The following is a 21,801-nucleotide window of genomic DNA, read 5'->3' on the forward strand; positions in this document are numbered from 1 at the left end:
CTGGGACTCAGGCTGAACATTGGTTCTCTGTGCGGGGCGGTGGCGAGGATTGGAGTGGGGGAGCTGTGCTGATTTAGGATTGGCAAAATCGCTATCAGCCACGCTTCTAAAACCCGGAAGTAACCTCCCCGGTAGTCCGACGTGTAGCGGGGAAACAGGAGTTAGGGTGGCTGAACGGGATACGCACCGGCTGAAGGCCGACTGTGTTTGTGTTTCCCCCTACCCCCACAATGCGATTTTGACCCCCTGAGGGCTGCTCTAGAGGACTCAAGCCCCGAAGCTGTCCCAGGGAGGTCCCCGCTGCATCCCACCACCCAGGCTGTGCCTCATGGAGTCGATGTTTAGCAGCCCTGCCGAGGCGGCGCTGCAGCGAGAGGCCGGGATGCCAGGACTACTCACTCCTCTTCCTGACCTGGACCGAGTGTACGAGCTGGAGCGAGTCGCTGGATTTGTCCGCGACCTGGGGTGTGAACGAGTGAGGACAGACTTAGGGAAGGGTGGCTTGCCTCTGTCGGGATGGGTCGCCCAGAGGATCCGGATCTTGGGGGATTTTGTGAGGGCAAGAGGGTGGGGGAATCAGTCTGTCCGCAGCGCGTTGACCATCCCTCCCTTCCACCTACTACGTGGGGCAGAGTGCCCCTCTGGGACCAGGGGCTTTGAAGGTTGAGTGGGAGCTCCTGGAAGATTGCTTTAAAGAAGCCCTCAGTGGGAGAGACGCTGTCCCTGACTCCATGGTTTATGTTTATAGGTTGCCTTGCAGTTCCCTGACCAGCTATTGGGAGATGCTGTGGCTGTGGCTGCACGACTGGAGGAGACGACAGGGTCAAAGATGTTCATTCTGGGTGACACAGCCTACGGCAGGTGTGAACTTGGCCTTACCTTGGTCAGGCCTGGGGATCCGGGGCTCATGGGGTTTTACCTCTATGACAGTGATTGCCTTCAATGGTGGTGTTTCTCCTTGATGATAATGGTAATGACTCCCCTCCTGATGCTAGCTCCCTTCATTGACAATGTCTTCCTTTAATGAAACCATTTTATTCACTGACCACATTTCCCAGTGATGACAGCAACTCGCCTCCAGAAGAGAACCCATTTCTCTGATGCTATCTCCCCTGCAGCTGCTGCGTGGATGTGCTGGGTGCTGAGCAAGCTGGAGCTCAGGCTCTCATACATTTTGGCCCTGCCTGCTTAAGCCCCCCAGCCCGCCCACTGCCCGTTGCCTTCGTGCTTCGTCAACGTTCTGTGGCCTTGGAGCTCTGTGTCAAGGCCTTTGAGGCCCAGAACCCAGACCCCAAAGCGCCTGTGGTGCTGCTGAGTGAGCCGGCCTGTGCCCATGCCCTGGGTAAGGGGTTTTGCCTGTGTATGCACAAAGGGTGGGCCAACTGCTTTATGCCTTAATTTCCCCATTTCCATATACCGTCCATAGAACTCTTGATATGGGCTTGGCCCCAGCCTACTGGGTCATATTTAGTCTCCTGGGGATGAGGGAGCTCCTGCTTTGCCAGGCTCCAACCTCGACACTACCTCCCTCTCTTCCAGAGGCTTTGGCTACTCTCCTGCGCCCGCGGTACCTGGACCTGCTAGTCTCCAGCCCAGCTTTTCCCCTACCAGTGGGTTCCCTGAGTCCAGAGCCTAAGCCCCTGGAGCGTTTTGGGCGCCGCTTCCCCCTTGCCCCAGGGAGGTGTCTGGAAGAGTATGGTGCCTTCTATGTAGGGGGCTCTAAGGCCAGCCCTGACCCGGACCTTGACCCAGACCTGAGTCGGCTGCTCTTGGGGTGGGCACCAGGTCGACCCTTCTCCTCCTGCTGCCCAGATACAGGAAAGACTCAGGATGAGGGTGCCCGGGCTGGACGGCTAAGGGCACGAAGACGATATCTGGTAGAAAGGGCCAGAGATGCCCGCGTGGTAGGGCTGCTGGCAGGCACACTGGGTGTAGCCCAACACCGTGAGGCATTAGCCCACTTGCGGAACCTGACTCAGGCTGCCGGCAAGCGTAGCTACGTGTTGGCCCTGGGGCGGCCCACCCCTGCCAAGCTTGCCAACTTCCCTGAGGTGGATGTCTTTGTGCTATTAGCCTGTCCTCTGGGTGCTCTAGCCCCCCAGCTTTCTGGTAGCTTCTTCCGGCCTGTACTGGCACCATGTGAGCTGGAAGCTGCCTGCAACCCTGCCTGGCCACCTCCAGGCCTGGCTCCCCACCTCACACATTATGCGGACTTATTGCCTGGTGCGTAGTGGGGTATTGCCTAAGCTGGAAACCTGGGGCACGGAGTCAGGGGGCGAGTATGGATTTTCTTTCCTCCTCCCTTTCAGGCTCTCCCTTCCACGTGCCTCTCCCACCACCTGAGTCAGAGCTGTGGGAAGCCCCAGATGTGTCACTCATTACTGGAGATCTCCGACCCCCACCTGCCTGGAAGTCATCAAATGATCGTGAAAGCTTGGCCCTGACCCCACGGCCCCAGCTGGAGCTGGCTGAGAGCAGTCCTGCAGGTAAATGTACAAGTCTCCACTCCCAGCTGAGCTTTTTCTGCAGATGCAGTGCACTCAGACTGAGCCCCCTCCCTCTACAGCCTCATTCCTTAGCTCCCGGAGCTGGCAAGGGCTGGAGCCCCGCCTGGGTCAGACGCCAGTGACAGAAGCTGTGAGTGGAAGACGAGGGATTGCCATCGCCTATGAGGATGAGGGAAGCGGCTGATACCATGTGGGGCCAGAGACATAGATGGACTTACGAATGGCTGCTAGGACCTTTAGTGCTCCCTGCACCAACCTCCCATCCCCCTGCCAAGATCCTTGAAGGACCCTGGAAGGAGGGAGAGCACGCAGCCCTTCACAGGATAGGATCCATCTCTGTCCTGTCCTGGCACTGGCACAAGCTCAGCACATGCCCAGTAATGCTTGTTGTTTGGCTGATGGAGTAAAGGGCTTAGGGACTTCCCTGAGGCCTCTGGACCCATCTGTCTTCCTGAGGGCAGCCCAGGACCTTTGGCCAATCCCAGTTCCCAGTCTGCAGTTGAGGGTCTGTCCTTGTCAAAAGGCAGGTGCTAGACAGTCTAGACCAGGGTTTCTCAAACTCGTACTTGACATTTGGGGCCAGATAATTCTTTGTTGTGGGGCCTGTCTGGTGTATGGTAGGGTGCTTAGCAGCATCCCTGGCCTCTGCCCACTAGACATCAGAAGCACTCCCCCAATAACTCCAGACCTTGGCAAATGTTATCTGTGGGGGCAAAATTGCCCTCAATTGAGAACCACTGGTCTAGCTAGACCTGCACTGTCCAGTACAGTAGCCACTAAATACATGTGGCTAAACTTAAATTTAAGTTAATTAAGATTAAAAGCTCAGTTTCTCAGTCACATTAGTCATTCAAGTGCTCAGACAGTCACATGAGGGGACAGTGCAGCTACAGGATATGCCATCATGGCAGAAAGTTCTGTTTGTTGGACAGTGTTGGTCTATACTGACTCTTATTTCTCAGGGAGATCACAGCAACCTAAATAAACCAGATATCATTTCTCTTTCTGTTTCTTTTTAATTCATGAAATACTGCAGATCCTGCACTGGTCCTGGGATGTAGATTTTAACTGTATTTAACCAGATTCCTTTCCAGTGTACCTGGAAAGAGAGTTAAATATGCAGTCAGCACACAGTGAAAACAGCTCTATCTGGGAGGAGGGAAGCCCCAGGGACAGCTGGATCCCACAGGAGATACCTGACGAGGACTGAGAGGAGGCTTCCTAGAGGGCATAACATCTAGGCTGGATCTTTTGGAGGAAAAAAATAATTGTCAGGAGAAAAGGAGTGAAAAAGACATTTGGGCTTAAACACAGGCATGAACCAACATGGCGGGTGCTTCAAGCAAGGGGGGTTGCTGGGCCCTAATGGTGGAGAGGGGTGAAATGAAAAGACTCGCCTCTTCCCCACATTTGTTGAGAATCTTGTCACAGTGGCGTTGTCTAGGTGGCAATTGTCTAGGTGTCACAGTGGCATTGAAGGTGAACAAAGGGGATGTGGTCCCTGCGCACAGGGAATGCCTAGTCTAATGGTGGAGGCAGAGCTGTAAGCTAACAAGGTAACCCGGACAAAGTGGGCATCAATCATGTGTCCTACAAATATGTACTGAGGACACACCCTGTGCCAGGTACTGGAAATACAGCAGTGAGCGACACAAAAGCCATGGTGCTTACACTCTGCCAGGCGGAGCTGGACAAATAAAATACTTAGTATGCCAAATGGTGATCAGTAAGTACCGTGAGAAATGTAAAGCTGGGAAGCAGAGGAGCGTTTAAGGGGGCTGGAATATTAAACAGAATGGTCAGAGAAGGCCTTTTCAAGAAGGTGAGCAAAAACTGAAAGGAAGTTACAGGACGAGCCGCATATATAGTTAGGAGAAGCAGAGAGAGCAAGTGCAAGGGCAGTGAGGTCGCGGTATGGCTGGCACGTTCAAGGAAATAGCAAGAAGGGCAGTGCAGCCAGAGGAGGGAGTTAGTGGGGGAGTATTAGAAGATGAAGTCAGCTGAGGGGCGTGGGGAGCCTAGCAGGCCATTGTGAGAACTTCGGCTTTTCTCCTGAATGAAATGGGAGCCATCAGGGCATTTCAACAGGGGAGTGACATCTTACTGAAGCTTAATAAGCATCACCGGGACATCGCGGGAGCCCAGCAAACGCGCTTCCCTGCCACTGGGTTAGGGAAGGCTTGCCAGAAGGACGATTTCGGAGGACAGCAGGTGTTAGCCATGCAGCGGAGCGAGCGCGCTGGGGCGGAGAGACGCCGTGAGCAAGGTGAGGCAGAGGGCACGCGCGGCGCCACCCGCCACTGGCTAGGAGGCACGGCTGCCAGAGAGGACGCCTTAGGGGCCCGCGAGCAGGCTCGGGAATAAAACAGGGCTGGCAGGGCGAGGTGGAGAGACTCAAGAAGGACTGGCCAGATGTCGAAGTTCCTAGTGAGGAGGACGCCCGAGCCTCCGCCGAGACGCGTGACTACAACTACCACAATCCCCAGCGCCTGCGATTCCGGCGTCGCCCTGTTCTAGACCGGCGGCGGCGCTGCGCGGGGACCGGCGTGCGGTCACGTGGTGCCGGCGCGTCACGTGGGCGAGTCAGGTGACGCTGCGGGGCGGGCGGACAGACTGCGGGGCGGACGGTGGACCCTAGGACGCGTTTGTAGCTCCCGCCCCGCCGTTCCGACCCCCGCCGCCGTCGCCGCCATGACGGGGCTAGCACTGCTCTACTCCGGGGTCTTCGTGGCCTTCTGGGCCTGCGCGCTGGCCGTGGGTGAGGCCGGGTCCTGGCGGGCGGGGGCAGCATCGCGGCCGAGCTGGCCGGGTAGGAACTCGGCGGGGAAGTGACCTGCGGGGAATACTGGCCCCCCCGTGCGCTCTGCACCCGAGGCTCTGGGGACTCGCGCCTGCGAAGGCCTCTGACCCCGACAAAGGACACCCAGATCTCCAGCTGCTTGAGGAGGGGTGCGGGCGGGTAGGGGCCGCGAGGGCAGCACTCCCCCGTCCTGCCACTATCGCTGTCTCCCCCCGCCCCCACGTCTCACTGCCGTCCCCCCTTTCTTGCTCCTGACCGGCCTGCTTGGTCCCAAGCCGGCTGTTCCGTTTCCTCTTTTCCCGGTCGCCTTGCCCTCCCCCACCCACAGCTTGTTGGGTAAACAGCGGAACGGACTGGGCCGGCGGGATCTGGCGGGGCCTGGCTGGAGCGCTTGCTCCCTCGGTCCCGCCTCGGATTCGGGCTTGCGGGTGGCGACCCTGCCTGCGCAGGTGCTTGGTCTGGGAGGTGGTTTTAGCGAGGGAGTGGCAGAAAATGGAGGCCTAAGCAGAGGAATCTGTCTAGACAGCTGTAGTGTCACCTGGGGGCAGCCTGAGGATGCCCCTTCAGGGAGGTGGCCCTTCAGCTCGGCAGCTACTTTAGGTTGAGGACCTTCTCTCTGCAGAGCAGCCCGTAACCCCCCTTTTTTTTCCTCACTGCTGCAGGAGTCTGCTACACCATTTTTGATTTGGGCTTCCGCTTTGATGTGGCATGGTAAGGGAGAGCAGGGGCAGGATTCCCCTTGAAGCTTCTTCCCTGCAGCCTCTCCTCTCTTCTCTGGTCTGAGTCCCTCCCCCACATCACCGCCTGCCTGGGACATGGACCTTTGGGAAATATGCAGTCAATTGTTGCCTGCAGAACTGGTGGTGGGGTTGAAGGGGGGGGTTTGGGGGGTTAAGGTTTTGTGCTCTGCTTCCCTGCTAGGGCTGAACTGCTTTCTTCTCTGCCTCCACAACAGGTTCCTGACGGAGACTTCGCCCTTCATGTGGTCCAACCTGGGCATTGGCCTAGCTATCTCCCTGTCTGTGGTTGGGGCAGCCTGGTGAGTACTGGGGTGGTGGGACTGGGGGCAGAGGCTGAGTCATGGCAGGTGGTGTCACTGGGGTGTTAGGCATGCTGAGGGCAGTGACAGCTTGGGCTCTGCTCATCAGTTTTTTATCCTTCCACCAGGGGCATCTATATTACCGGCTCCTCCATCATTGGTGGAGGAGTGAAGGCCCCCAGGATCAAGACCAAGAACCTGGTCAGGTAAGTGTCAGGTAAAAGTTCCCCTTTGGACTTTTGTCAGAACCAGCTGTGTTGGCGCTGCCTGTGTGTTTGATCTGACATACAGTTTCTGACAAGCCGCCTTGTGGGATGGGACGTTAGTGGGGAAAGGTTGCTGGGGACTTACTGGGCAGGAAGGACGGTTTCTTTCTCATTTCTTTCTCTTTTCCACTCCTTACTCCTAACCTCTACCACTACCAGCATCATCTTCTGTGAGGCTGTGGCCATCTACGGTATCATCATGGCAATTGTCATTAGCAACATGGCTGAGGTATGGAAGGCCAGGGTGGTGGGGGGAATCCATTCCAGCGTGTTCTACACATTGCTTAGAGATTGGATGGGGTGCATCAGGGTGGTTTCTGATTACTTTTCTTCTTCCCTCAGCCTTTCAGTGCCACAGATCCCAAGGCCATTGGCCATCGGAACTACCATGCAGGTGGGTGGATGGGTGTATGAATGCAAAATGCTGGGACTTCATGCCTGCTTCCACTCTCCCCCCTCCCAGCTTGGACCATCATTTTGATATTCTCTCACCTACTTTTTCTGCTTTGCAGAGTGGGGATGGGGATTGGCCCCATTGACCCATATCTCCCCCATTCCTGGCTTAGCCTCAATGCACCCCTCTCTATCCTCCCAGGCTACTCCATGTTTGGGGCTGGCCTCACTGTAGGCCTGTCTAACCTCTTCTGTGGAGTCTGCGTGGGCATCGTGGGCAGTGGGGCTGCCCTGGCCGATGCTCAGAACCCCAGCCTCTTTGTAAAGATTCTCATCGTGGAGATCTTTGGCAGCGCCATTGGCCTCTTTGGGGTCATCGTCGCAATTCTTCAGGTGATGCATCCCCTTGGGGAGCTTCTGTGTCCTTGTCTCCAGCCTAGCCTTACTTCTGGAGTAACCTAGCCTTACTTCTGGCTCTCCTTCTGGAGAAGCCAAAGTGCTCTCCTCCTCTACCTATAACTATAGATTCCCCCAAACAGCTTCCACCTCCTCATTTCCATCTTCTGGTTTTCTCCTACAGGGGCTCTCTCTCTTTGTCTCTGATTTGGTATCACTGACAACAGCCCTGGTTTTTTTTTTTCCCCTTTCTAATGCTTTGTATCTGTATAGCTCTCACTTAGTCTCTCCCTCCTTCTGTTCTCTCATTTTATCTGCCATGCTTTTCATGTCTCCAATCTGTATTTGTGATCTAGACTAGCATGGAATTTTGTCTGTCTATATCAGTCTGTCATGGTGTGTTTGACTGTCTCTCGGAGCTATGTGTATCTCGCTGTCACATGCCTGTCAGTAGGACAGCATTGTCTAAATTGTGTGTGTCTAGTCTGTCTGACAGTGTGTGTGTTTGTGACTAAGGATCTGCCTGAGGGTCTGAGTGTGACTGTGGGTGCTTGACTGAGTTGACTCTTAGTGACTAGCTTTATCCATATTGCCACTTCTCTCCGTCTGTCCCACAGCGTAACTCTGTGGTTGTCTGTCCCTGTCTGCCTTGTCTGTCACAGTGTGTCCATCCTGGTTAGTCATACATCTCTTGTGGTCGGTCCATCCAACCATGTGCTAGGTCTCATCTTCTGTCATTTGTCACTGCCTTACCTATTCCTCTGTCCCTGCCTGATTTCTCCTGTTCTTTTTTTGCAGACCTCCAGAGTGAAGATGGGTGACTAGATGATATGTGTGGGTGGGGCCGTGCCTCACTCTTATTTATTGCTGGTTTTCCTGGGACAGCTGGAGCTGTGTCCCTTAGCCTTTCAGAGGCTTGGTGTTCAGGGCCCTCCCTGTACTCACCTCTTGCTGCGTGTTGATTTGGAGGCACTACAGTCCAGGCCAAGTCCTCAGTGTGGGGAGCAGGCTGCTGCTGCTGACTCTGTGCAGCTGCATACCTGTGTCCCCCACCTCCACCCTCAACCCATCTTCCTAGTGTTTGTGAAATAAACTTGGTATTTGTCTGGGTCAGTGCAGCTTCTGTTGCCCTCTTGCGCCACCGTTCACAGAGGAAGGGTAAAGAGGCCTGTACACCTCAGCCTCATGCCACTCCCTTGTCAGCTTTCTGACTGCACACTTTTGATCTGCACAGAGCTTGCTCCTAGGTGGGGAGGCAAGGGTGCTGGGCGGACTCTGCAGCCCCCAAACAGACTTGTTTGGGGATGAGGGAGTGTGCAGATAGGGGCCCCTGGGTGTGTTTGTGCCTGTAGTCCTTCTAGGCCCGTTTGCTCAGGGCCGTGACTGACCACCATGCCCGAATCGTCTGACAGTGTCTACTTACCTGGTTGTACATTCGGGCACCATCAACTCCGTCCCTGTGAGGCCTGGAGCCTAGGCAGTGGTCTCTGCCTCCAGTGATGGTCCTGTCCCAGCAGCAGCCCCTCCCAGAAACCTCTACTCTGATCCTTGTTCCCAGGGCCCAGGGCAGCTCCTCCCACCCCTGTTCAATCTCGTTTTCTCCTTCCCTGACCCTGTTTCCTGTTACCCCAGAAGCCCCAGCCACCTCCAGCCCACGCCTTTAAGGGTCCTGCCCCCTCTCTGCTGGCCGACCTTGAGTCTTGGTCCAATTAAAGTGTTGACAAATCCCTAGCCCCGCAGCCTGAGTCCGCCCAACCTCCAGGTCCCCTTCCTGGGGAGTTCGCGCTCCAATCCAATCCCCACTCCCCGCTAAAGGACTCCACAGTCTGCACCCGCTCGCCAGTCCGACCTCTAGGCCCACCCTTTGGACGAGCCTGACCCATTTCCTCCCCCTCTCCCAGGTCCGTGCCTCCTGGGTGCTCGGGTTCGGCCGCCAGCAGGGCGGGCTCTCAGCGGCGCGCGGCGGGTGCGGGCGTGCTGGAGGCGGGGGCCGCGGGGGCGCGCGCGCGGGCGCGCGGGCCAGGCCTGCCCCTCCGAGGCGCCGTAGCGCGGGAGGGAGGCGGCGGCGCTGTGGTCCGTGGGTCCGCCGGTCCGTGGGTCTGCCCGGCCGCCCGGCCCCGCCCTGCCCCCCGGGGCGGCTCGGCTCCATGGCCCACGGCGGCGGCGGCGGCGGCGGCGGGAGGCGGCCCGGGGGCCGCGGTGGCCGCTGACCGGGCGGCGGGAGGCGGCGGGGCCGGGCCATGGGGGACGGAACCGTCCGCAGCCGCCGGAGCCAGGAGCCCTGCCCAAGCCGGAGCGGCGTCCCCTGCTGAGCCCCGAGCGCCGGGTGAGAGGAGGGCGCGCGCGGCCCCCACCCAGGGCCCCCAGATTCCAGACCCAGCCCCACGAGGGGCACCCCGAGCGCGGCCCCGAGATCCCAACCCAGGAGCCGGTGAGAGAGGCGCCGGCGGCCAGACCCCGGCCTGGCTGCCCCCACCCCGCCCCCACCCCGGCGCCCCTCCTGGGCTCCTCCGCCCGCGTCCAGCCGGCCTCCCTCATTGTCCTCCCTCGCCCCGGCCTCGTGGCGCGGGGAGGCGTTCCATACTCGTTTCCCCTTGGCCTTTGCCTCGTCCGCTGCCCTCCACCCACTCCCCCTGCCCCCAGGCTCCACACCCACCCGGTCTGTGCGGCCTGCTCGTCCGCGGGTGCCACGTGTTCAGGCTGCCAGCCCCGCCCAAACGCACCCCTCAGCCTGGCCTCCAGCCTGACCCAGAACCCCTGCGCCGGAGGGAGGGTGGGAATGTCTGCACGTGGGTCTGGGTGTGAGCTGCTTGGGAGCCTGGATGTATGGCTGTGGAAGTCCAGGAGCAGTGGCTTTGTTTGTGAGTGTGGGACTTCGTGTGTTACTGTCACCCGGGTGTGTCTGTGACTGTAGTTCTCTGTGTGTCTGAGTGTGGGTGACCAGCTGAGACCAGGGTGTCCCTGTGATTCTGTGTGCCTGTGAGACTCGCCCTGCTCCCTGAAGCACTGCCAGAAGTGGCTGCCGCTCTCTTGGAACCACAGCTGGAGCCATCGCCCAGGCAAGACCCCCTTCCTGCCATGCCCAGTGCTGTGCCCGTCTCCAGGCCCAAGCATCCCGTTCCGGGAATCAGAACCAGCTGTGCTGGGCAGGACCCAGAGTCTTGGTCCCAGTCCCAAGGGGCTGGCTTTGAGGTCTTAAGTGAGGGGTGTCCTCTGCCCTGCCCCGTATTTTGACGTTTTGCTCCAGTGGGAAGGGATTCTGTAAACATCCAGTCTGTATTTGGGCCCCCCGGATGCTGAGAGCAACTTCCCAGCCTGGTCCCAGTTGGCCTGGCCTGCTTGCCTCTGGGATCTGAATGACCAAACCATTTCCCACCATGGCTCCTGGAAGCACTAAATGAAGTCATGAGTATAAAGTGCTCCTGCATGGTAGGTGCACAGTGTTCTGTCTCTTCCCTCTTCCCCAAGCCATGAGTTCTGGGTTAAGGATGCTGCCACGTGAGGTGTCTGTTCTCAGGGGCACAGGGGCACATAGGGGTCTATAGGTAAACATGTCTCCATGCTTAGGTACAAACCAGTGTGGTCAGAGTTCACGTGTCTGTGTTCCCGGGAATGCGTGAGTGTGTGTGTAGAGTTGTGCCTGAGTGTGTGTGTGTCAGGTGGAGGAAGCTAAGTGTTTGTGGCTTAGTAGTGGGGTGTGCTTGAGGATGTGAGTACTGAGTTGCCGGGAACTGTGCCTGGGTGTCTGTTTGGAGGTAAGTACGTGAGTCTGTGAGCGTGAAAGGGTATGAGCAGGTCAGTGTGAGGTGTGGCCCACGAGTGTGAGCAGCTGAGTGGGAGGTAGGTGGGCAGCCTTGCCTGTCCTGCCCTGACCTGCTGGATCTGTTTCCCTCCCACCCTGCTCAGGCCAGCAGCCGGATGCCCGGGCCCACTGGGCGGGCCAGTGGCCGCCTGCGGGATGAGCAGACTGCTGGGGGGGACGCTGGAGCGCGTCTGCAAGGCTGTGCTCCTTCTCTGCCTGCTGCACTTCCTCGTGGCCGTCATCCTCTACTTTGACGTCTACGCCCAGCACCTGGCCTTCTTCAGCCGCTTCAGTGCCCGAGGCCCTGCCCGTGCCCTCCACCCAGCTGCCAGCAGCAGCAGCAACTGCTCCCGGCCCAACGCCACCGTCTCTAGCTCCGGGCTCCCTGAGGTCCCCAGTGCCCGGCCCGGTCCCACGGCTCCCATGCTGCCACCCTGTCCTGACTCGCCACCTGGTCTTGGTGAGCCTGGAGGGTAGGGCCTGCCTGTGGGGAAACAGGGTTTTATTGGTTTGACTAGATAAATGGCATCTGGACCCATGGGGGTGCCAAGGGTCCAGGTCTGTTGTCAGAGGGCTATTCTTGGAGTTCCCTAGCCCACCCCCAGGCTGAGGGTGGGGGCAGGTATCTGTGGATTCTGGCCAATGCTCTGATTCCTGACACTGTCCTGCCTGCAGTGGGCAGACTGCTGATCGAGTTTACCTCACCCATGCCCCTGGAGCGGGTGCAGAGGGAGAACCCAGGCGTGCTCATGGGCGGCCGATACACGCCGCCCGACTGCACCCCAGCCCAGACGGTGGCGGTCATCATCCCCTTTAGACACCGGGAACACCACCTGCGCTACTGGCTCCACTATCTACACCCCATCTTGAGGCGGCAGCGGCTGCGCTACGGCGTCTATGTCATCAGCCAGGTGCCCATGCGGGGGTCCATGTGCCTGTTGGTGTATATATGTGGGTTGGGGGCATTTGTGGGTCCTTGTCTGCCCGTGTGGATATGTGGATGGACCTGGGCATGGGGAGTCGGTATTTGTCAGTGTGCACAGGAATGTGTGCACACAGTGTGTGCGTGTGAATGTTGGCATGCACACTGGCAGGTGTGTGCATGGTCTCAGAAGGGGTTGAGCCCCACGCTCTACCCTTGGCAGGCCTCACCCCATGGTGGTACAGGCCTTGGGTATGCTGTAGGAGGAGATGTCGAGGGCCCTGAGGAGAGGGAGTTAGACCCTGAAAGAAGTATGAAGCCTGCAGAACCCTTTGGGCTAGGTGCCAGCCACAGCTGAGGCCAGGGCACTCAGCTCAGCATCTTAAGGCTTTTGGTGGATCTGGCTAGGGCTGGCCACTAGGCCCCAGAAGGGACCTCTGATGCAGGTCCCCCCCTCCCCAACCACAGAGACCTCCTAGACTTGGACATGGGTCCCTCCCATATGATGGGGCACAAGTGGAGGTGGAGCAGAGGGCCATGGGAGCACAGAGGGCCCCAGTCCAGCCCTGGGGTTGGGAAGCAGTTGCTGAGATGGGTCTTGAGGGATGAGCAGGCATCAGGGTCTGGAGAAGCCAGCATTCTAGGCAGAGGGACCTGGAGGATGCAGGGCCAGCAAGATAACTGGCCTCATGTTCACGAACTATTGGCTGAGGTGTGGTGTCCAGCATGTGGGCTGGGTAGCAAAAATGAGGCTGGAGGAGTTGGAAGTCAAACAGAAATGTCTCGGGAGGCATGCTGGCAGTGAGTCCAGCGCAAAGGTGGCAGGGCACCATGTAAGGTTGTAAAGGGAGAGTGACTTGTGTGTTTTCTTTGTAGAAAGGTCGCTCTGGTGGCATATGGAGCATGGATGGAGAGGGGAGATTAGAGACAGGGTGGCCCGTTTGGAAGAGAGGACGATGCCCAGGAAAGAGGCGGTGACCCTGCGGATGTGTGGGGCGGGAGTCGTGGGGAAGAAGCGGGGATGTTACGCAAGTAGTGGAGAGTGAGAAAAGAGCGACGTCAGGACAGCGCAAGGGTTTCCGCCTTGGCTGTTGGCTATGGGGATGGCTGTGTCTGTGAGTGAGATGGGGACACAGGAGCTGGGCCAGCTCTGGGGGAGTGTGACTCTGAATCCTTTCTTGCGTGTGATGAGTTTGAGCGCCTGTGGGAAGTACACGTTAGCAGGCAGTTAGACAAATGAGTCTGGACCCAGAAGGGAGGTCTGCAGTGGAGAGAGGGATCTGGGAGCACCAGGATGAAGACGGTCTGGTCCCTAAAACCAACAACGTCTGACCTGCCAGGGAGCAAGGGGCATGAGAGGAGGAAGCCAGCACTTCAGGGATGGAGGGAGAAAGAGGCCGATACAGAGGCCGAGAGGCTTGGCCAGAAGGGCCGGAGGACACCCAGGGGAGTGTGGGATCCCGGAAACCCGGCAGTCAGTGTCAGGAAGGAGACATGGCAGCTGCATGGGCACTGTGGGGGTGTGAGGAGGGATGTGGACCAAGACTCGTCCAGTGGATTTAGCAACAAGGTGGGCCCAGCGAGAGCCATTTCAGGGGCATGGTGGGGGCGGAAGCAGATTGCAGTGGGTTGAAGAAGGAATCGGATTTGACGAAATGGAAATAACCAATTAGAGACAACTCTTTAAAAAAAATCCCTGCTGAGAAAGGAAGGCAAAAGGTAGGGTGGTGGCTGGAGGGAGGTTTGTTTTTTCAGATGGGAGAGGATTGAGCATGTTTATGAGCCCTGTGGGAGAGACACAGGGCTCCTGGCTGGTGAGAGGTCAGAAGGAGTGCTGATGAGCTGGGAGGAAAGCGACGGTCTCTCCAAGGGCTGGGGGAAGAGGAGGTGCAGGAGAGGGAGGGAAGAGAGCTGGCGGGGCTGGGCAGGTCAGAGTTCCCGAGGGGAGCAGCTCCCACCTCTTCCGGCAGTGGCTTTGCTGGTGGAGAAGAGGGCCTTTCTCTCCGCTCATTCCAGAAAGGCCACTCACCGACCCCCTCTCCAGGAGCCTTTCTGGCTCTAGCCTGGAGACTGCAGGTTGGGCCAGGGGCTCAGGGGTCAGCGCCTCCCACTGAATGCTCCCCGCTAGTCCTAGTCCAGAGTTTGGTGCTTAGGCCTGCATGGCCAGGACCCCTGCAACCCCAATTCTCAGGGGACCCCAGGCTTGCTGGGCTGTGACTGCCTATAGCCCCTCTGCTTGTCATTTTGTTGGAGAGACAAGTGAATCTAGCCCAGACCTGTCCTGGTCTCAGAGGCTGCCCAGGCAGCTGGATGCAGCTCCAGGGAGCCTGAGGCTCCTGCATCTTAGACACTGGTCATTTGGGGCATTCGTTGTTTGTCTCACTGCATGACTCTATACACAGCAGGGAGTGGACCAGGGCTGGCCATCTCCAGAATCCCCGCTAGCACAAAGGAGAGAGCGCCACAGGGCGTGTTTGAGTGAATGAGATGAGAACTCCACCTGATGTTGTCAATGGATATTGGCATAAAGGAAGCCCATGGGAAGGAAGGAATAAGTATACTGGGGTGGGGAAGTTTGATCAGGGGAGCCGCTCCAGCCCTGAGTGTGACAAGCACAGGTACTGCTAACCCCAAGGCCTGGAGGCAAGGAAGAGTCTGGCATATTCCAGGGCTGCTGAGGGATGTTGTGTGGCTGGGCCTCGGGATCTGAGGGCAGTGGCCAGAGAGGAGGCTGGAGCCACATATGAAAGGCCTTTGTAGGCCAGATCCCAGTGGAGAAGCTGGACTAGATCCTGAGAGCCTGGAGGAACCGTGCAGCGAGGGGGCTGGTAGATCCCCAGAGACTGCTCTGGAGAGTGGCAAAAGGGCAGGTGCTTGTTGGTCACAGGCCCAGAGCTGACCTGCTCCTCCCCCTACCCAGCATGGTGAAGACACCTTCAACCGGGCCAAGCTGCTCAACGTGGGCTTCCTAGAGGCGCTGAAGGAGGATGCCGCCTATGACTGCTTCATCTTCAGCGATGTGGACCTGGTCCCCATGGATGACCGCAACCTATACCGCTGCGGCGACCAACCCCGCCACTTCGCCATTGCCATGGACAAGTTTGGCTTCCGGTGAGGGCTCTCTTCTCAGCTAGACCCAGCCCTCCTGCCCCCACCAGACACAGGCCCACTTCCAGCCCCGGGGCCCCGCTTGCTCCTGGCCGCGGCCCAGACCCCACTGGTGATCCTCCCTGGACCCCATTGGACATTCCCCCCGACCCAGTCTCTGGTCCTTCCCCTGGAGTCCCCTTGGGACCCTTACTGACACCTGCCTTCCCATTGCCACAGGCTGCCCTATGCTGGCTACTTTGGAGGTGTGTCAGGCCTGAGTAAGGCTCAGTTTCTGAGAATCAATGGCTTCCCCAACGAGTACTGGGGCTGGGGTGGCGAGGATGATGACATCTTCAACCGGTGAGTGAGCACGCGGTGGGGAATAGGCTGGGTGGCTGGGGTGGGGGGGGTGAGGTGCAGACTGGGTGAGGTTCGTTGTCCTTCCTGGGGCCTGTTCCAGTCTGTCCGTCCCCATCCTCAGGATCTCCCTGACTGGGATGAAGATCTCACGCCCAGACATCCGAATCGGCCGCTACCGCATGATCAAGCACGACCGTGACAAGCATAACGAACCCAACCCTCAGAGGTGACCCCGGCACCCTCACCCCTTACTCCCCAGAGGCAACTTCCCAATATCCCCAACTCTTGACCCCAAGTGGCCCGATCCCTGACCCCCCCCCGTGGGGGACCTCCAAGCATCCTTGACTGCAAAAAGGTGACTCCCAGTGCCACTGATTCCCTGATGTGATCCAAGGCCCCTCAGTCCTAGAGGTGACTGCTAGCAACCCTGATTGTTGTCCCCCAACCCCCAGCCCAGCCTCAGCCCAATATCTCTTACCCCTGGCCTGATTCCTAGAGGTGACTAGAATTTAATGTCAGGGCCTAAATAGTCATTGAGTAGATTGCATTCTCATTGGTGCCCTCGCAGACCTCACTCGTGCACCTGTGGGACCCCTGCCGGGGCAGATAGGACAAGAAGAGCTAGTGGGTGCTGGGCACAGCTCCTGTGGACCCGACAAAGGGGACCTGCACAGTATGGGAAGGGGGTATGGAAAGACAGTGTCCACCCCTCTGAAATTGAAGGAGGTGGGTGTATCTCTTAGGAGGTAGCCACATTTGGTATCAGGCTGGCTGGGAGAAGGGCCTAAAGGATGTGTGAAATGTAAACAAGGGCTTCCTGGGCTTCCTGACACTGCTCTGACTTGTGCTAAACTTTCTGGGGGTGGGAGACCCAGAGTAGTCATACCCAATCTGTGCTTTCCCTTATGAAGTTCATTCTAGGCAGGGAGATTGTCATGGAAACAGGCAGTTATAGCACAAGGTGATCAAGGCAAGGTGTTCTCTTGGCAGAAGAGGGACTGGTGATGGAAGGCTTCCTGGAGGAGGTGATGGTAACCTGGAGTTTGAAATAGCTACTCATTTAACAAATATTTGCCTCACGCCTACCTTGGGCACAGTGTTACATTCCCCAGGCTAATAGAGGAAGCCAGCCTGGATAAGGGGAATCATATCTGGAAGAGTCTGGAATGTGAACATGTATGATGTATACCGAGAGTCTGAAACTATTTGGTTTTAAGATCTCTGAAGGCTGATAGTGACAGTGGGGCGGGGGGAAAGTCAGGTCTGGATGTTAGGGGTTTTTCTTCTGTTGCCCTTTCACCATGTACATGTCAGGGGTCTTGAATACCAGATGGGAGGTTCACTTTTGTCCCAGAGGACTGTGGAGTCATGGAAGAACCTGAAGCAGGGAGAGGCGGGGTGGGGTTTGTGTTTGGAAGGCACACTGTTTGAGCTTCAGGAAGGTGAAAGCCTAGCATAGCCGCTGGGTGGAGAAGGAGAGAAAGTCAGCCCGGCCTGAAGGAATCGATGGAGTCTGAGGGAGCATGGTGGGACAGGGCCTGGGGATGGAGGTGCTGTGTCCCCAGCTTGAGCAGGAGGGTTTTTCTACTCTGAACACGGGGTAGGAGTGGGGGAGATGGTTTGTAGCCCTGGTGTGGGGTTGGTGCCTGGAAGCATGAGGCACTGGGGAGGCACAGGGAGCCGATGAAAAAAGCAGTTCTGATGAAAACTATGGTCAGCAGGAAACGGGTAAGAGACCAAGAGGAGAGGGGCTTCAGGGCATCTGGGGAGGAGTGGAGCTCCATAGTACATGCCAGGAGCCTTGGTCCTGTTTCAGGAGTAGCCTACCTGAGTGCCACCAGCAATTACACATGTCTGGCTTGGTTGTAGACGTGGCAAGATAGCAAGAAGTTTCTGGCTTAACGAACTCTGTGAATGTTGGATTCACGGATTGGGTATGACTACTCTGGGTCTCCCACCCCCAGAAAGTTTAGCACAAGTCACACAGCAGTGTCAAGAAGCCCTTGTTTACATTTCACACACCCTTTAGGCCCTTCTCCCAGCCAGCCTGATACCAAATTCACAGAGTTCACAAACTCTGTGAACTCTCTCCACCTAGTTGCTGTTGCCTAAAATCCGGGAGTTCTAGATTCTTCTTTTCCTCACCCTACATATCCAAACCCATCAGCAAGTAGTATTCACTGCCACCCTTAAAACTTATTTGAGTCCATTTGCTCTCCCCCTTTACTACCTTTATCCTAGTCCAACCTCTGGGATCCTGCCTGGACTACTGCAGTGGCCTCCAACTGGTTTCCCTGTTTATGGCTCTCCCACCACACTGGGTTAAACCTTTCTCAGAGCCTTTACACATTTCATTCTGTGAGAATGAAAATACGAGCTGCTCGCTCTGACTTAGAGCCCTGCCCTTGCATGGTATACTTGAACCTCCAAGCTAATATTCTGCTTTTCCACGTGCCCCATTCAGGTTTAGCCACTCAGCTGTGCAAAATCTTATTCCCAATTTAGGGTCACCATGTGCTCTGACCTCTGCCTGGAGTGCTTTGCCCCTGCCCTCAGCTCAGTGTCACGTATGCCCTCTTGTCTCTCTTAGCACTCCGATGTTTTCTCTGTTACCTCCCTCCCCTAGAGAAGCCAACTTGCCGTGAGAGGAAGGACCCCACCTGTCATGGCCATGGCGGTAGCCTTGGTGCTTAGAGCACAGCCTGGCACATGGTGATGCTCAATAAATAGCTGGCAAGAGAGTCACTAAAGAACGAGGAACAGAGAAAATGGCACAGGCGTGGGGAGTAAAAATGATGCATCTGATTGCGCTTGAGGTGCCTGTGGGATGCCTGGTCTCAGGCTTAGAAAGGTCTGAGCTGACCTCACACCGTGGCTCATGCCTGTAATCCCAGCACTTTGGGAGGCTGAGGCAGGCAGATCACTTAAGGTCAGGAGCTTGAGACCAGCCTGGCCAACGTAGTGAAACCTTATCTCTACTAAAAATACAAAAAAAAAAAAAAGATTGGGCACGGTGGCTCATGCCTGTAATCCCTGCACTTTGGGAGGCCAATGTGGGCGGATCACCTGAGGTCAGTAGTTCGAGACCAGCCTGGCCAAAATGGTGAACCCCATCTCTACTAAAAATACCAAAAAAATTAGCTGGGCGTGGTGGTGGGCGCCTGTAATCCCACCTACTCGGGAGGCTGAGGCAGGAGGTTGGGAGGCAACCTCTTGAACCCAGGAGGCAGAGGTTGCAGTGAGCCGAGATTGCACCACTGCACTCCATCCTGGGCAACAGAGCAAGACTCCGTCTCAAAAAACCAAAACAAAAAGCCGAACATGGTGGTGTTGCACCTGTAGTCTCAGCTACTCAGGAGGCGAAGGCAGGAGAATCGCTTGAACCCAGGAGGCAGAGGTTGCAGTGAGCTGAGATCGCGCCACTGTATTCCAGCTTGGGCACCAGAGCAAGACTCTGTCTCAAAAAAAAAAAAAAGGTCTGAGCTGAGAGATTTGTGAGGGTGTCAGACGTCTGTTTTCTGACTGAAGCAGTTGACATCTCTGTTTTGAGGGCCAATGCAAGAGCAGAAGGGCTCCTGCCAAGTCAACCCTGGAAGGAGCCAGGATGGCTTAAGCCTAGGCCCCAGAGATCCCATATTGGGTTTGGTGGTGTTAACTTGAAAATCACTAGATCAGCTGGATGAGGTGGCTCACGCCTATAATCCCAGCACTTTGGGTGGTCAAGGCGGGTGGATCACCTGAGGTTAGGAGTTCGAGACCAGCCTGACCAATATGGTGAAACCCCGTCTCTACTAAAAGTACAAAAATCAGCTGGCGCAGTGGCAGGCATCTGTAATCCCAGCTACTCGGAAGGCTGAGGCAGGAGAATCGCTTGAACCTGGGAAGCAGAGGTTGCAGTGAGCCAAGGTGGCGCCATTGTACTCTGTCTCAAAAAACAAAACAAAAAAAATCACTAGATCAATAAATTTGAAAAGGAGACTTTATTTCTCTTTTATAAAGGGTTACAACCTGCAGGCTGGCCATCCCACTGGCTAGGAAGCAGAGCCTCCAGCCAAAGCCTTAACAGGCACTTGGAGGGAGGGAGGAGTAAGATAGGAATTTTAGTTGAATGGATTGGTCAACAGGTTACCGGAAGAACTACAAATATTTACGGAGGGGGTCCTGACATATGCATATTGAACAAACATGCATGTTATATACCATCCATGTTCACCTTGGAGTGGAGACTTAATATTTAAATGTTTCGCAGTTAGGCCCTATACGTCAAAAAGACAAAAGCACTCAAGTGTGCATCCTCTGTAGACTGGCTGGAACCCGTCCATGGCCGATGGTCTTATCAGGAGAAAGTTACTGAAATCAGTCTCTTGTCCCACCAAAGCTATAATTATGGCTTGTGGAACAGGGGCGTAGGGGTCAGCATCTGACAGTGGGTGAGCTGCAAATTTTTTGTCTATTATTTATATTACCACATTATACGAATTGTTTTAATATTGGTTATCTCAAGTCCTGTACTTGTTTAGCTGCCACAGAAAAAGAAAATCCTCGCGGCAGTTAGAGCGTAGTCTCTTCTTGAAGTGCAGAGGTGCATGACTTAACCCTTGCCTGGCATGGCCTTAGATCCTATTTATAATTAGGTATCTTATTGACACAAACAATGCATTCTGTCAGTCTTGTGATCTCTGCTTTGACGTTAATGCTGGTCATTTGTTGTGTCTAAACTGCAAAAGGGCATGGGCATAACAAGGCATGTTTGACGTCCCTTCCCATCATAGCTGGAAACCCTGTTTTTAAGGTTCCCTGGGGTCCCGTTGGCCAAAAGGGGGTCCATTTAGTTGGTTGGGGGGTGTAGGATTTTCTTTTTGGTTTACAGTTCTTAGCCCTGATGCGGACCATTTCCATCCTATCTAGGTTTACCAAGATTCAAAACACAAAGCTGACCATGAAGCGCGACGGCATTGGGTCAGTGCGGTACCAGGTCTTGGAGGTGTCTCGGCAACCACTCTTCACCAATATCACAGTGGACATTGGGCGGCCCCCGTCGTGGCCCCCTCGGGGCTGACACTAACGGACAGAGGCTCTCGGTGCCGAAGATTGCCTGCCAGAGGACTGACCACAGCCTGGCTGGCAGCTGCTCTGTGGAGGACCTCCAGGACTGAGACTGTGGGCTCTGTTTTCCGAGGGTCTTCACTAGGCCCCCTAGCTACACTTGGAAGTTTCAGAACCCACTTTGGGGGGCCTCCTGCCTGGGCAGGCTCTTCAAGTGTGGCCCTCTTTGGAGTCAACCCTCCTTCCCGACCCCCTCCCCCTAGCCCAGCCCCAGTCACTGTCAGGGTCAGGCCAGCCCCTGCACTGCCTCGCAGAGTGGCCTGGGCTAGGTCACTCCACCTCTCTGTGCCTCAGTTTCCCCCCCCTTGAGTCCCCTAGGGCCTGGAAGGGTGGCAGGTATGTCTAGGGGGCAGTGTCTCTTCCAGGGGGAATTCTCAGCTCTTGGGAACCCCCTTGCTCCCAGGGGAGGGGAAACCTTTTTCATTCAACATTGTAGGGGGCAAGCTTTGGTGCGCCCCCTGCTGAGGAGCAGCCCCAGGAGGGGACCAGAGGGGATGCTGTGTCGCTGCCTGGGATCTTGGGGTTGGCCTTTGCATGGGAGGCAGGTGGGGCTTGGATCAGTAAGTCTGGTTCCCGCCTCCCTGTCTGAGAGAGGAGGCAGGAGCCCCAGGGCCGGCTTGTGTTTGTACATTGCACAGAAACTTGTGTGGGTGCTTTAGTAAAAAACGTGAATGGAGCAGCTCCCTTGTCTGTTTGGGGGTGGGGGTCGGGTCCCTGAACGTGGTTACCCTGAGTGTGTTGTGGTGGAAGGGCACTTGGGGTACCTGGCCCAACAAGTAAACCTGACCCGGGCCACCGTGGTTCTCCGAGCGCTGCCACTTCCTAGGCTTTCACTGGCATTAAGGGGAAGTTTGTCCTTGCACTGCTTCTGGGCCAGTGGAGGCGACGAAGTAATAAACCCGTGGACCCAGATTTCTCAGGTCTTAACACGCTCCCTGAGGCCTAAAGGTGCCCAGGGCCGAGCCCAAAGTGCTTGGGGTCAGGACTCGGTGGAGCACCAAGCTGAGTCTTAACTCCCAGCCGGTACGCGCCGCCCGCCGGACCAAACACGGGAGGGGGCGGGGCCCTAGAGTCGCGGCGTGGTTTCCCGGGTGATGGCCACGCGGAAGAGGTGGGGCTA

The 21,801-nt window shown here is 56.6% G+C and overlaps 3 protein-coding genes across 11 annotated transcripts; all 3 read left to right on the plus strand.

Moving 5' to 3' along the window:
- The first annotated feature begins 115 nt into the window (after positions 1 to 115).
- Positions 116 to 3,509, plus strand: DPH2 (diphthamide biosynthesis 2). Of its 4 annotated transcripts, none has more exons than XM_003278627.4 (6): positions 116 to 475; positions 749 to 861; positions 1,119 to 1,342; positions 1,540 to 2,223; positions 2,310 to 2,486; positions 2,567 to 3,509. In XM_003278627.4, the coding sequence occupies exons 1-6, from the start codon at positions 329 to 331 to the stop codon at positions 2,689 to 2,691; spliced, it is 1,470 nt and encodes a 489-aa protein (XP_003278675.2). In that variant the 5' UTR covers positions 116 to 328; the 3' UTR covers positions 2,692 to 3,509. The 4 variants fall into 4 exon arrangements, with proteins under 4 accessions (XP_003278675.2, XP_030679577.1, XP_012366750.2 ...); XM_012511296.2 differs by having other exon boundaries at positions 134 to 423; XM_030823717.1 differs by having other exon boundaries at positions 2,310 to 3,509.
- A 1,560-nt stretch (positions 3,510 to 5,069) lies between these two features.
- ATP6V0B (ATPase H+ transporting V0 subunit b) lies at positions 5,070 to 8,514 on the plus strand. The gene is made up of 8 exons (XM_030823719.1): positions 5,070 to 5,265; positions 5,970 to 6,018; positions 6,263 to 6,346; positions 6,475 to 6,552; positions 6,772 to 6,841; positions 6,955 to 7,006; positions 7,208 to 7,398; positions 8,200 to 8,514. The coding sequence occupies exons 1-8, from the start codon at positions 5,199 to 5,201 to the stop codon at positions 8,224 to 8,226; spliced, it is 618 nt and encodes a 205-aa protein (XP_030679579.1). The 5' UTR covers positions 5,070 to 5,198; the 3' UTR covers positions 8,227 to 8,514.
- Positions 8,515 to 9,420: 906 nt separating this feature from the next.
- B4GALT2 (beta-1,4-galactosyltransferase 2) lies at positions 9,421 to 21,360 on the plus strand. Of its 6 annotated transcripts, none has more exons than XM_030823721.1 (8): positions 9,431 to 9,832; positions 11,308 to 11,663; positions 11,879 to 12,114; positions 15,046 to 15,236; positions 15,453 to 15,575; positions 15,697 to 15,801; positions 16,144 to 16,301; positions 20,484 to 21,360. In XM_030823721.1, the coding sequence occupies exons 2-8, from the start codon at positions 11,360 to 11,362 to the stop codon at positions 20,510 to 20,512; spliced, it is 1,146 nt and encodes a 381-aa protein (XP_030679581.1). In that variant the 5' UTR covers positions 9,431 to 9,832; positions 11,308 to 11,359; the 3' UTR covers positions 20,513 to 21,360. The 6 variants fall into 6 exon arrangements, with proteins under 6 accessions (XP_030679583.1, XP_030679581.1, XP_030679580.1 ...); XM_030823720.1 differs by having other exon boundaries at positions 9,431 to 9,727; XM_030823722.1 differs by having other exon boundaries at positions 9,431 to 9,727; positions 11,313 to 11,663.
- The last annotated feature ends 441 nt before the right edge of the window (positions 21,361 to 21,801 follow it).

Source organism: Nomascus leucogenys, chromosome 12 (assembly GCF_006542625.1).
Source record: "Nomascus leucogenys isolate Asia chromosome 12, Asia_NLE_v1, whole genome shotgun sequence".
NCBI classification, from domain to species: Eukaryota; Metazoa; Chordata; class Mammalia; order Primates; family Hylobatidae; genus Nomascus; species Nomascus leucogenys.

Coding starts and splice junctions, on each gene's coding strand:
- DPH2 (XM_030823717.1), top strand. CDS start 329: ATGGAGTCGATGTTTAGCAGCCCTGCCGAGGCGGCGCTGCAGCGAGAG. Junction 1,343..1,539: donor GGCCTGTGCCCATGCCCTGG/GTAAGGGGTTTT, acceptor CCTCTCTTCCAG/AGGCTTTGGCTACTCTCCTG. Junction 2,224..2,309: donor TTATGCGGACTTATTGCCTG/GTGCGTAGTGGG, acceptor CCTCCCTTTCAG/GCTCTCCCTTCCACGTGCCT.
- ATP6V0B (XM_030823719.1), top strand. CDS start 5,199: ATGACGGGGCTAGCACTGCTCTACTCCGGGGTCTTCGTGGCCTTCTGG. Junction 5,266..5,969: donor GGCCTGCGCGCTGGCCGTGG/GTGAGGCCGGGT, acceptor TCACTGCTGCAG/GAGTCTGCTACACCATTTTT. Junction 6,347..6,474: donor TCTGTGGTTGGGGCAGCCTG/GTGAGTACTGGG, acceptor TCCTTCCACCAG/GGGCATCTATATTACCGGCT.
- B4GALT2 (XM_030823721.1), top strand. CDS start 11,360: ATGAGCAGACTGCTGGGGGGGACGCTGGAGCGCGTCTGCAAGGCTGTG. Junction 11,664..11,878: donor TGACTCGCCACCTGGTCTTG/GTGAGCCTGGAG, acceptor TCCTGCCTGCAG/TGGGCAGACTGCTGATCGAG. Junction 15,237..15,452: donor ATGGACAAGTTTGGCTTCCG/GTGAGGGCTCTC, acceptor CCATTGCCACAG/GCTGCCCTATGCTGGCTACT.